This window comes from Marmota marmota, unplaced genomic scaffold, assembly GCF_001458135.2.
Source record: "Marmota marmota marmota unplaced genomic scaffold, marMar, whole genome shotgun sequence".
In the NCBI taxonomy this organism is placed as follows: domain Eukaryota; kingdom Metazoa; phylum Chordata; class Mammalia; order Rodentia; family Sciuridae; genus Marmota; species Marmota marmota.
In genome coordinates, this window is record NW_025999949.1 from 18,722,968 (window position 1) to 18,735,021 (window position 12,054).

The window sequence follows — 12,054 nt, forward strand, 5'->3', positions numbered from 1 at the left end:
TTCCATGCCTCGCGGTTGCGAAGGCTTGTAATACCTGCTACTCCGGGAGGCTGAGACAGGAGAATTGCGAGTTCAAAGCCAGCCTCAGCAAAAGTGAGGCGCCAAGCAACTCAGTGAGATCCTGTCTCGAAATAAAATACAAAGTAGGGTTGGGGATGAGGCTCAGTGGTCGAGTGCCTCTGAGTTCAATCCTCGGTATCACCCCTCATCCCAATTTTTTTTCCATGTCCTGCAGTGACATGTATATCCTCTCTTGTGCACTACTGGGTGTACTGTTCTCATTCATTCTCTGCAATTTGGGCATGGGCAATATAATAAAAACGCAGGCTTTCATAGCAAGAGCTTTGCAGGGTAAAGGAAGGAAAGTCCCGGGAATTCACCCACAGCCAGCACACACAGCCCTGAGCCTGTGCCCAGCTCAGATGTTGATATTTTCCTTCCTCGGCCCCGCCCCCAGCCACGAGGGACTCCAGCCACGCCCCCAAGCTGAAGTTTCTGGGGCCGGACTCGCCTAGTGCCTCTGCTAACTCACAGGGATTCCCTCCCTAACCAATCTCGTCAGAGCATTGGGACTGCCCGGAACAAAGATGGCGGGAGAAGCCTCGGTGAGGGCAGACTGATTCGAACAGCAGAATCCCAGGCGGTTAGCCCAGGCAGTGGTAGCGGTGTGGCCCGGACCATGGAGGAGGGCGGCAGCACTGGCGGCGGTGGCAGCGACAGTAGCACTAGCGGGAGTGGCGGGGCGCAGCAAAGGGAGCTGGAGCGCATGGCTGAAGTCCTGGTCACTGGAGAACAGTTACGGTAAGACCAGAGACAGAGAGGGTGGGCTTGCTGTGGCACTGCCAGCCCGTGCCCGCTGCAGTCCTGCGCGCACGCGCGCCGTGTGTGGTGGCTTGCGAGTCTCTCCGGGCTCTGGGACAGGTGCAGACGCGTTGACAGTCCACGCTGCGCCGCGCCTTGCTGCTGCAGCGGCTGGACACGCACAGCGTGCGAGGCTGTCCGGGCAGGCACAGGCGAGCGGGTGGTGCGCGCTGCGCCCTAGCCTGGTTGCTGCAGCCCTGCGCCGGGATGAGTCGCTACCACCCGCCGCGCGCTCCCTCCTCCGAGGTACTTGGGCGCTGCCAATGCTCCCTGCTGATAGCCTGCACCTTGTCCGCCTGGAGAACCGAGGGTCGCTGTGTGGTCCGAGCTAACCCCAGCCCCTGTACTCCTAGAAGTCAGCCCAGTGATTGCTTCTGTTGTTTTCCTTTTTTGTGTCTGTTGGCAAGTCATACCTTATTCCTCATCTGTAAAACGGAGTCCATGCCTCCTTTTAAGGGTTGCTGTGGAAACTAAACAGAGAATTTTTCAGAAACCCTGAACCTATCTATCCTTTAATTGGCACATCATAATTATCCTTTGAGTCCGCCAGGGGGCGTGGAGGCACCTTGTCTAGTGCCCTTCTGCTGTGCCAACTTTCCCAGAGGTCACGTTTTGGGCCATGGACTCCATTGATCGCCCCAAGTCTGCAGCAAGAATTAGAATTTGTTAGGTCTCACAACACCCAGAAATGAGCGATAGTCTTCAGGGTCCTCCTGCTGTTTCCATCACTTCCTGTTCTGTGTTTGAGGATTGTAGTTATGGTCAGACTGGTTCTGCAGCTGCCCTTCGTGTGGTCATAAATCAGTTTGCCAGGAAAAAATAATCCATCTTTGCAGTGTTTCAGCCTCGACTTACACATGGGCCCCTGGCCCCACCAGAACCACGTGGGCCCTGGTTCCTTTTAGGTCTTGGTTTGAATTTCCCAGCTCATTTTGGTTTCTAGATGACTGTTTCAGGACCTGATGGAGAATCTTGCAAACATTCCTGAAGGTTTGGTAGACATCAGCTTGCAGCACTTAGTTTGAGGAAGTAAATTTTGGATGTCAGAATTCGTGTTACAAAAGACAAATTGCACATTTATATACCTTGTTGAATTTTTTGAATGTATAGTCAAAAGTAAAGGGACTAAAAACTTGTTTCCCTTCAAGAATGTTTTCTAACTAAGATTTGAAGTAAAGCTCTTCTGAAATAATCTGAAACACTTTGTTTTTAATAGTTTGATTTCTTTGTTTTTCATTACTATGTTGTCTTTTTTAGAGTTCTCCCTTGGATAAGGTTACTTGCTTTTTATTTCTTTTACAAATACTAGGTTGTGTAGTAACTCCCTTTGTCCAGCAAGCTCTTTGTCCTTCAGAGTGCAGCTTAAATGCCCTTTCTTATGGGTCTCCAGAGCATTTGTACTCCCCTCTTCCCTGGCTCCTCTCCACCCTGCAGCAGATTTGAGGGTCATCTATGGGCAAGTGAGTGAAAAGATAGAAGGTTGTCACTCAGGAGTTAGAACTGAGTTTGAATTTCTGCTCCACCACTCATTCCAGGGGTCATCATTAGGTTTGTTTTGAGGAGGCCTTTGAGTTGGAGTGAATCCTGGCCATGTTAACCCTTAACTAGTGTAGGACCTTGGACAAGTTATTTAATTTAGAATGATGATAATAATGAAATTTACCTTGTAGGTTGTTATGAAGACTAGATGCATTAGTACTTAAAACAGAGCATGATATGTAAGTATCATATCAGCATTAGCTATTGTAATTAATTCATTCATTTCTCTGAGCCTCTGTTTCCTCATCGGTAAGATGGCAACAGAGATAAGAGTATTTTATGAGAGGCTCCTGAGAATTGGCCCTGAGCTTCCTGTAACACCACATGTCACTTCCAGTTACATAAAACCTGGCAGGAAGGACTAGAACTGTTATGAGCATATGTTACAGACCCAGGCTGCCTGGGTTCTTGTTCTGTCTCCACCATTTATTAATTTTTGTGACTTTGGGACAATTTACTTTTAACCTCTCTTGCCTCTCCTCTATGGAAAAGAGATTCTTTTAATTAAGACTTTCAATATTTTAATTGATTTCAAAATTTTTCAATTCCTTTTAAATCATTTTTTATAAATGACAGTAGAGTGAATTTTGACATCATACATATATGGAATAAAACTTCTCATTCCTCTGGTTGCATGTGATGTGTAATTACACTGGTCATTACTCTATATGAACATATATGATAGAAGTATATGACATATATATGAAATAAAAAACATACATGAAAGATTCTTAGATTTAAATTTTCTTATTTTATTGGTACTGGGGGTGGAAACCAGGACCTCAAACAAGTTAGGTAAACACTCTACCACTGAGCTCTATCCCAGCCCTTTTTATTTTGTTTTGAGATAGGGTCTTGATAATTTGCCCAGGCTGGCCTTAAATTTGTAATTCTTCTGCCTCAGCCTCCCCAGTAGCTGGGATTACAGATGTGCACCAACACATCCAAGTTAGAAAGGGAAGTCTGGTGACAGTCCTCCCTCAGGAGTTTTGGGAGCATGAAGTGAGATGCTACATGTAAAAGTTTTAGTAAATGTTAGTCATTTAATTTTACTTTGGAAAATTTTAATCATTCTATTTGTTATTTCAGTCATTTTATTACTGTGACTAACACATAGTAATTTCTTAATAAATGTTTGGATGAGTGTTCTATGTAATCCAGTATACTGCTATTAGTACAGCTTAATATGATATTTAATTAACACTTAGGGATCAGCGTGGCTGTATGCCTGGCTTCCTGATTACTGGAGGGTGGAAACTTGGTCATCTTTTTGCTACTGTCACAATGTGTTCTTCTGTCCCCAGCTTGCTCTCTTAACTGTATGATTGTGGCCACTTTGTGATGACCAGGCCTCTGGCCTTTAATTGTTTCACACATACCCTGGGTTCGCCTCTGCCTTCTCTTGCCTTTGCATTGGTTTCTGGGCCATCAGTGATAAGGTTGGGATCATGAGGAAAGAGGAAGCCATCGACTGAGATGTGAGATAAAAAGTTAGGCTTCCAAACTCAATTCTGTTCACTTCCTTTTCCTTTCTCTTTAGTTTTGTAGCTCTGGTCCCTGGGGCAATTCAGTGAATCTTTGCAGCCCTTACACCCTTGCAGATTGGAATACTATCCTCCCACATAAGATTTGTGGTGGTGGATCAGATGGAGTACGTTACAACATGGGAAGGCTCCCCGTAAAATAAGTCAGTAGACCCAGAAGAGTGTTGTTGTGAATATTATCTGCTCCAGATGGGAAGTTGGAGGCTGGCTGCATGATGCTCACACTTTTCTGCAGTTCATTGCATAAGAATAACACATCTAACATCTGCTGCTTTCCTTTCCATCTTGACTACAGGACCCTTTTCCTAATTCTCTTTGTGCTTTTCCCTTGTCTTAAAAGATTTTGCTTCCTTGTCCAATTATTTCCTATGTTTTTGCATCTAGGAATGCATTTGGATCCCTGCCCCCAGGTTGGGTCATAATAAAAATGTCAGATAGTAACAAGTGTTGGTGAGAATGTGGAGAAATTAGAATTTTCTCACACTATTGGTGGTGAAGTAAAATGGGATAGCCCCTTTGGAAAACAATTTGGTAGTTCCTCAAAGATGAAACATAAAAACCCAGAAATTCCATTCCTTGGCATATTCTCAGAGAAGTGAAAGCATCTGGCCACAGATATCCACATTGTTATTCATGAAAACAGAAACAGCTCAAATATTCATCAGCTGATGAACGAATAAACAAAACATGATCAGTCCTTTAGTGGAATGTTATTCACCAACAAAAAGGCAAAGTACTGATGGATGCTACAACATGGATGAACTTTGGCAAGATCACCCATAAAAAAAGCCGGACTAAAAGGACAAATATTGTATGACTCCATTTCTATGAATTGTCCAAAATAGGCAAATAAATAAAAAGTCAGAAAGTAGATTGGCAATTGTCAGGACAGCAGAAGGGGGAATGGAGGGTAACTGCTAGTGAGTATGGAGTTTCCTTTTGGGCTGATGAAATGATCTAACCCTGATTTGTATGATGGTTGCACACACAACTCAAGATATAGTTAAAACCACTACATTGTGTACATTAAATGGGTGAATTGTTTGGTATGCAAATTATATTCCAGTAAAGCTGTTACAAAAATGCATTTAGATAAAACATTGGGATGGTAGAAGACAAAAATAGTAAAACTTTTTAGTTGCTGTATTTTTATTGCCCCCAAAATACAATGATTTTTTTTATCACTAATTAGATAACATTATTACAATACCACTGGGATATGTGTGTGTGTTTATTTTTAGCGGTGTATAATAATTATACTTAATAGTGGATTTTTTTTACATTCTTGTACATGTACACAATATAACAATATAATTTGGTTGACTTCACTCCTTAGAACTTCCCCTTCATTTCCCCTCCTGGTGGGACTGATATTTTACATATACATTATCATAGTGTTTTGTTGACAATAGAACAGAGAAGAGGTACTAGTCAAGAAAATATTCTCTGAATGTTCTTAATTTTTTAAGCTTCTTTAAAAAAAAACACTTTTAGTTATAAATGGACACAGTACCTTTATTTTATTTATTTATTTTTATGTGGTGCTGAGGATCAAACCCCGTTCCTCACACATGCTATCAAGACCTCTACCACTGAGCCACAACCTCAGCCCAAAATATTCCTAATTTTAAGATAATCAACTGCATGTAAATAATTCATATTAAGTGTCTTATGCTATGATTTTTCAAATCATTAGTTATTTTTATGGGTTGTAGATGTAAACCTATTATTTTGAAATGTAGTTATCGATTTGTAACTATGACACTAATTGGGACATCAAAATTCTACCTCCTGTTTCTTCCAGGACTAATCCTGGAAGTACTTACAGAGAAAGATGTTTGTAATAGAGCATTTTAAAACAAAGAAGCCTAAAAATATTAGTTTGTTCTTTTTGTAGTAATGGTGAGAATGATCATCAAAACAATAACAATAGCCAGGAACGGTGGTGCATACCAGTGATCCCAGGTACTCCATAGGCTGAGTCAGGAGGATCCCAAGTGAAAGGTCAATCTGGGCAACTTAGCCAGACCCTGTCTCTGAATAAAATAGTTTAAAGGGGCTGGGGATGTAGTTCAGTGGTAGAGCATCCCTGGATTCCATCTCCAGTACCACCAAGAGAAAAAACAATAACACTTAGTCAGCTCTTATTACCTGCCTCGGTCTCTTCTAAATGTTAATGCCTTTACTCTTCATAGCAACTCTGTGTAGTGATTACTCTCAATACCCACATTTTACAGATGAGAAAATGGAAACACAGAGCATTGAAACTGGCTATAGGTCAGTCAGCCAGAAAGTGGTAGAGTTGAGAGTCTCTGCTCTGAAGCAAGATGTCATGCTGCAATTTAACATTGTCTCATCTAGTGACTCAGAGGGTTAAAGAAAATAGAACACTAAAATTTAAAACAGAATCATGTGTATGAGACTGGCACATTTATAGTGTGACAACTTTTGGAAACAAACAAAAAAAAAAGTCGGCAAATGGTTTTTCCATTCTGTTGGGGAAAATCTAATTTATTCCTAGAAGTGTTTATGTTTTGACAAGACAGGATTCTCATTTTCTTTACTAAATATTAAACTGGGTCTTTTTTGCCATGTGGTTTTGAAATTTTAATTTGGGCTTCATTTATTCTGAATTTTGTCACCATTTTAATGGGAGGATAAATTGCAGTTAGTTCACTGTTTTGCCATGGATGAGCATGGGAGTAGGGTGGAAAAGAGAATTAAGAATATAAGAGGAATGCTTAAGTAATGAGAGAAAATGTTTCTAGCATTTCAGTTATTCTCTTCTATCTAGAGTAATTATTCTAATTACAACAATCTTATCCAGTCACTAAAGCCAGTTCCCTAAAAGCAATTTACTAGGCAATAGGTTTTAGCAACGTAGGAAATCACAGTTTTTTCAGAATTTTTGCTCTAACAGACTGTGTTCCAAGCTCTCCTTGCTATTGCCTTTTTTATAAAAAATATGTTCACTAATGTATTGTCTTGCTCTCCTGGATTTGCTTTGCAAATGTCAAGGCACTATGCAGATAAAAGGTAAAAAAACAAACAAACAAAAAGACAGTTGATCCAAAGACCAACATGCAATAAATCAAATATAAGATAAGGAAATTAGAAAACACCAAATAGGAAAAGGAGGAATAATTTTTTGGGGGGAGGGCATACTAGGGGTTAAACTCAGGGACACTCAACGACTGAACTACATCCCCAACTCTATTTTGTAAGAGACAGGATTTCATTGAGTTGCTTAGTGCCTTTCTATTGCTGAGGCTGGCTTTGAACTCGTGATCCTCCTGCCTCAGCCTCCCAAGCTACTGGGAGGAGAAATGATTTTTTTAAAACTTTGAACCTAACAAACTCTTCAGGTTCTTTAGAACCCTAAGTATGTCTTAGTGGGTTGGTAGCCCTTATTGATGACATCAATCTGGAAGCTTAGCTCCACTGGATACTATAACAGAAGGGAACTGCTGGCAAACTACCTCCCCAGAAGCTGCTACTAAAATCTAGGTACCCAAACATGGAGGTGATGCAATTTTATTCTTTTATATAACAGAGAAGTCAAGAAATTACTGCCTATACAGATTCAAAAGTTGGTGGGGGCAGGGGCGGGGAATGGAAGCTAAGTGTAGAGTATTAAATTGCCTTTGGATCAGCATACAGACCCCTTTCCTGAGAATGTCATTTCTCCTTCACAAATTGGATCTGAGGTCAGGGAACACAATCCTGGCGGATAGGAGACACTCAGTAAAGGCTTCTTTCTTCTGTGGAGGGAGAGTATATAAAACTACTTTGTAACTTGCAAAAACATGCAAATGAAAGACACCTAGTAAATGTTCAATAAATGTGGAATTATACCCCTTAGCAGTTATTTTTACATATAACTTAAAAAAAAAAATGACCTGAGTATTACTTGTTTGTGGATGATATGTGTGTGGTTGTTTTTTAAAAGGCCAGTGCTGATGTTTAAATTATGGTTTCTGTCAGTTTTGGAATCAGTAATCCTGAAAATAAGTTAAATAAGAGAATTCAAGGTGAAGGAAGACCACTGTCTTCTCCTGTTATTTTTAGTACTCATTTGGATCAGGAACTTATTTCCCTTAATTAGTTTGTGACTCTTAAATGGTGAGTGTCCATGAGTTCAGTGATTAGGAAGAGAAAGGAAGCAGCAGTCAGTCCCTGTGTGTATGGAATGTTCACACCTTCCCTCCCTCCCTCCCTCCCTCCCTCCTTTCCTCCGTCCCTTCTTCCCTCCCTCCCTCCCTCCCTCCCTTCCTTCCTTCCTTCCTTCCTTCCTTCCTTCCTTCCTTCCTTCCTTCCTTCCTTCCTTCCTTCCTTCCTTCCTACTGGTGATTGAACCCAGGGGGGCTCTATCACTGAGCACATCCTGAGCCCTTGTTAATTTTTTGTTTTGAGACAGAGTCTTACTAAGATGCCCAGGCTGACTGGCCTCAAACTTGGAATTCTCCTGCTTCAACCTCCTGAGTCACCAGGATTGTAGGTATAGCCACCATGTCTGGCATGATCATGCCTTTCTAGCAAAGAGTGGTAGCCACCAGATCTGAGTCTTTAACTAAACTTGTAAGCTTATGTCAGGGACTATTTTTATGGATTAGTAGATACTTGGGGGCCACCGTGGAGATGCAGTGGGGGGAGCTGGCTTAGTGGATCAGGCAGCATGCTTGCAAGCAGCTGTTCCCATGGTGATACCAGCAGGAGCAACCTGAACTATTGTCAGCGGGGCTGGCTGGAATGGTTTCATCCTTTGAAGTGTTCACAGCACTAACTTACTTATGTCTGCACACAGAGTCATTTTTTTCTGTATCTTTTATGCTTTGTTTTTGCTATACTGAAAATTGAATCTAGGAATGCTTTACCACCGAACTACATCTCCACATCTTTTATTTATTTATTTTTTCATTTTGAAGCAGAGTCTCACCGAGTTACCCAGGCTGGCCTCAAACTTGTGGGTCCTCTTGCCTCCAGCCTCCCTAGTAGCTGGGATGGCAGGGGTGCGCCATTGTGCCTGGCACTTTGCTGTATAGGGAAGCCAAGATGGAGCATTGAAACACACCAGGGAGTGTGGGCTAAGATACCCTTTTGTATCCCTAGTTTTGAGATACCAGCTGTTGCTGTGGTGTAGCAAAAGGGGACAAATGCCAGGGCCTGCAGCTTGAGGAAGCCCAGGGCAGCTGCAGAGGCAGGTAGCTTGAGCCAGGGAAGGCTGAGGTCTGTCCACTTCTAACCCCCAGGCTGCTTGCTGATGGTTGTGTAGTTTGATTTGATTCTGTCTCATTACAGTCCTTGTACTACAGATTTCTGATTCTACTATTTTCCTAGGAACTCTCTTTATTGAGCAAACTTAACTTCATGAAGGGGTGTGTACCCTAGAGGGGTGGGAGTTGCAAGGATGCCTGAATGAAAAAGACAAATGTCACATATTCTACGAATCTTAGGTCTCATGCCCCAAATAACAAATTTATTTTAATATCTGAATTTGCAATAAGTATTAAGCTCATGTTAATAATTATTCAATATAATGCAATAAGCAGAAAACCTGAGAAACACTGAAATGAGATCATTCAAAAATCTAAGCATGGGTGTGCTGAAGATGCTTTTGGACATTTGGGTCAAAGAACATTTAGAAAAGAGAATGTGCCTCTATCATAGGGAAGATGACTTCCATAGAAACTCTTGAAGGGCCAGGGCTTAAAAGAAAAGAATCATACAGCCCTTAAACACAGGATGTGGGATGAAAAAAAAGCCTGCATTGTGGGAAACTGGGCCAGAAGTGGGCTGTCAGGTTCTGGACTGCCCTGACTCTGAAGTGTTCTTTGACCTAACAAGCCTGTGGTAAACCACTTGATCTGGAAATTTGGACAAAATCTTAGAGGTGATGATAATCATCTAGAGAAGGGGCCTACGGATGATAGGGAAGTGTTGGGTCCTGGTCTATGCATTTACTTTTGCATTACGTCCTTGACTCCTTACAATAATTCTGTTACTGCCTTTTTTTAAAATGGAAGAGATCACCACATAAGCAGTTTGCCCAATATCACATAAGTGGTAGGTATGGAACCTTGTTTTGGTTCCTTGATTTTGAATCCAGGCCTTTCAGAGTCCTAACAAGGTGCAAGCAACTGTGGAAGTAACCAGCCAAAATATCAAGAATTAAGGTTCTTGCTCCTTGCCTTCCAGTCGCAATCTATGGTGGCAGGCATAGGGAAAAAGCATCATGGGCATAATAATTTGAAAGTAATAATTTGAATGGACAATGTATACGTTGGTTTAAACAATGAAGGGCATTTCTTAGTTATGTAACATTAATTTCAGGTGAGCCTGGGTCAGAATTTCAGGTCTCAGCTGGGCACGGTAGTTACACCTGTAATTTCAGTAGCTCTGGAGGCTGAAGCAGGAGGATCGTGAGTTCAAAGCCAGACTGAGCAACTCAGTGAGGCCCTGTCTGTAAATAAAATATAAAACAGGACTGGGGATGTGGCTCAGTGGTTAAGTGCCTCTGGGTTCAATCCCTGGTACAAAAGAGAGAGAGAGAGAGAGAGAGAGAGAGAGAGAGAGAGAGAAGGAGAGAAAGAAAGAAAGAGAGAGAAAGCCAGGTCTCCAGATCTTTTTCTCTTCAATTCTTGATTCTCCTCTGTGCATTAGCTTTGTGCTGATGGAGACAAAGCTATCGCTGTTGTCAGGCCATGGCCATCAACCATGTGATAGGAGATTTTACTATCACATTTATCTTAACTTCAGCTTTGATCTTTTTAAGCCATCTTAAATCAGACCTGCAGGATCTTAAGGCAGAGCATCATCCAGCATTGGTTGTCTTCACCTCACCATTTGCAGTTTTGTGGCAAGGAGGATGGTGTTCCCCTGGTTATCTTAGATCAGTCAGAATCCCCCTTGGTAGCTGCTATCCTTTGGAGAGGGAGTGAGTGAGTGTTGGGGTAATAGATAAGCACAGCTTCCTCTGCAGAAGGTCACTTGGACTTAATGATGAGACACCAGAGGAGGGTATGATATTATTAAGGCAAAACTTAAGGAGAAATACTTTAAAGCTGGGAGGGAAGGAAGTTTATACACAGACAAAAAAAAAAAAATAGAAAAGCCTCAGAACTGACACAGAGTGGGAAAGGTTGGGAGCTGTTGGCATGTTTCTTGGACCTGACTGCTTTCAACATAGTTCCCTACAAAAGTCCTCCAAGATGGTGGCCTGTTGATCATCCCCACATTTGCCCCCTCTATTCCTTATTTGGAAGATACGGCCCCGTTGTTCAAACATTTACTCAGTAATAGAGGTAAAATGAAACTCTCAACACATGACTACAGTTGCAAATGGCTCAAGTTCAAGTTGGAAGGAATGATTTTTGTACTACTTGAATTTTGATGTCTTTCCAAGAAACACCTCCACCCAGAGAGAGTCCCAGCCAAAACTGTCTATAAGTTATTTCTTTGTATAAGCAAAGCTGCTTGAGGAATAATTAAGATGCAGACTTTCTGGGAAAGTTGCAAAATGGTGTTTACTTATATAACTCAGCAGAGGTCACACGTGTCAATATAATTTGTCAATATTTTTTCTTCCCTCTCTATAAATTAGAAATTGAAAGTACCTTTGATTGCCACGGAGGCATTTTTTTTTCTATTCTTAATTTGATTTAAGCTTATAACTCAGTTTACCATTGCACTGACATAACATTCTTAACTCTGGCCTTGACTTTGTGTTTCATCTTGCTGTAAACATAATAGAACTAAATAGAAATAAAACTGGTTTTATTCTTGGTTAATAATGTATGAGTTTATCTTTTATTTTTTAAAAATATGTAGCGTGTGCACAAACCCTTTATGCTGAAGTTCTGACAAGCAATTGTGACATAAACAGCATGAATTTTCTTTACTTGTGTCAGCTGCGAAAGAGAGAAGCTCCAGTTAAACCCACTGAGAAGCATCTTGATGTCTAAGAAACAGGGCTCAGAGTTGGCACATGTGTCTACTTGTTCAACACTGGCTGACTTCACACTAGCCAGAGCTCTAAGCCTAGAGGAGCAGAGTCCAATTACTGAGGACTTTATTATAATTTACACTCATGTCTGTCAATTGAAGGTGCAAC

The 12,054-nt window shown here is 41.5% G+C and overlaps 1 protein-coding gene across 1 annotated transcript in view; it reads left to right on the forward strand.

The window, feature by feature from the left end:
• Positions 1 to 511: 511 nt before the first annotated feature.
• Deptor (DEP domain containing MTOR interacting protein) overlaps positions 512 to 12,054 on the forward strand; it is a 144,871-nt gene continuing 133,328 nt past the window's right edge. The window contains exon 1 of the mRNA XM_015486419.2: positions 512 to 801. Within this exon, the coding sequence (XP_015341905.1) occupies positions 680 to 801 (122 nt within the window). The 5' untranslated portion in view covers positions 512 to 679. The remainder of the gene's footprint in view (positions 802 to 12,054) is intronic.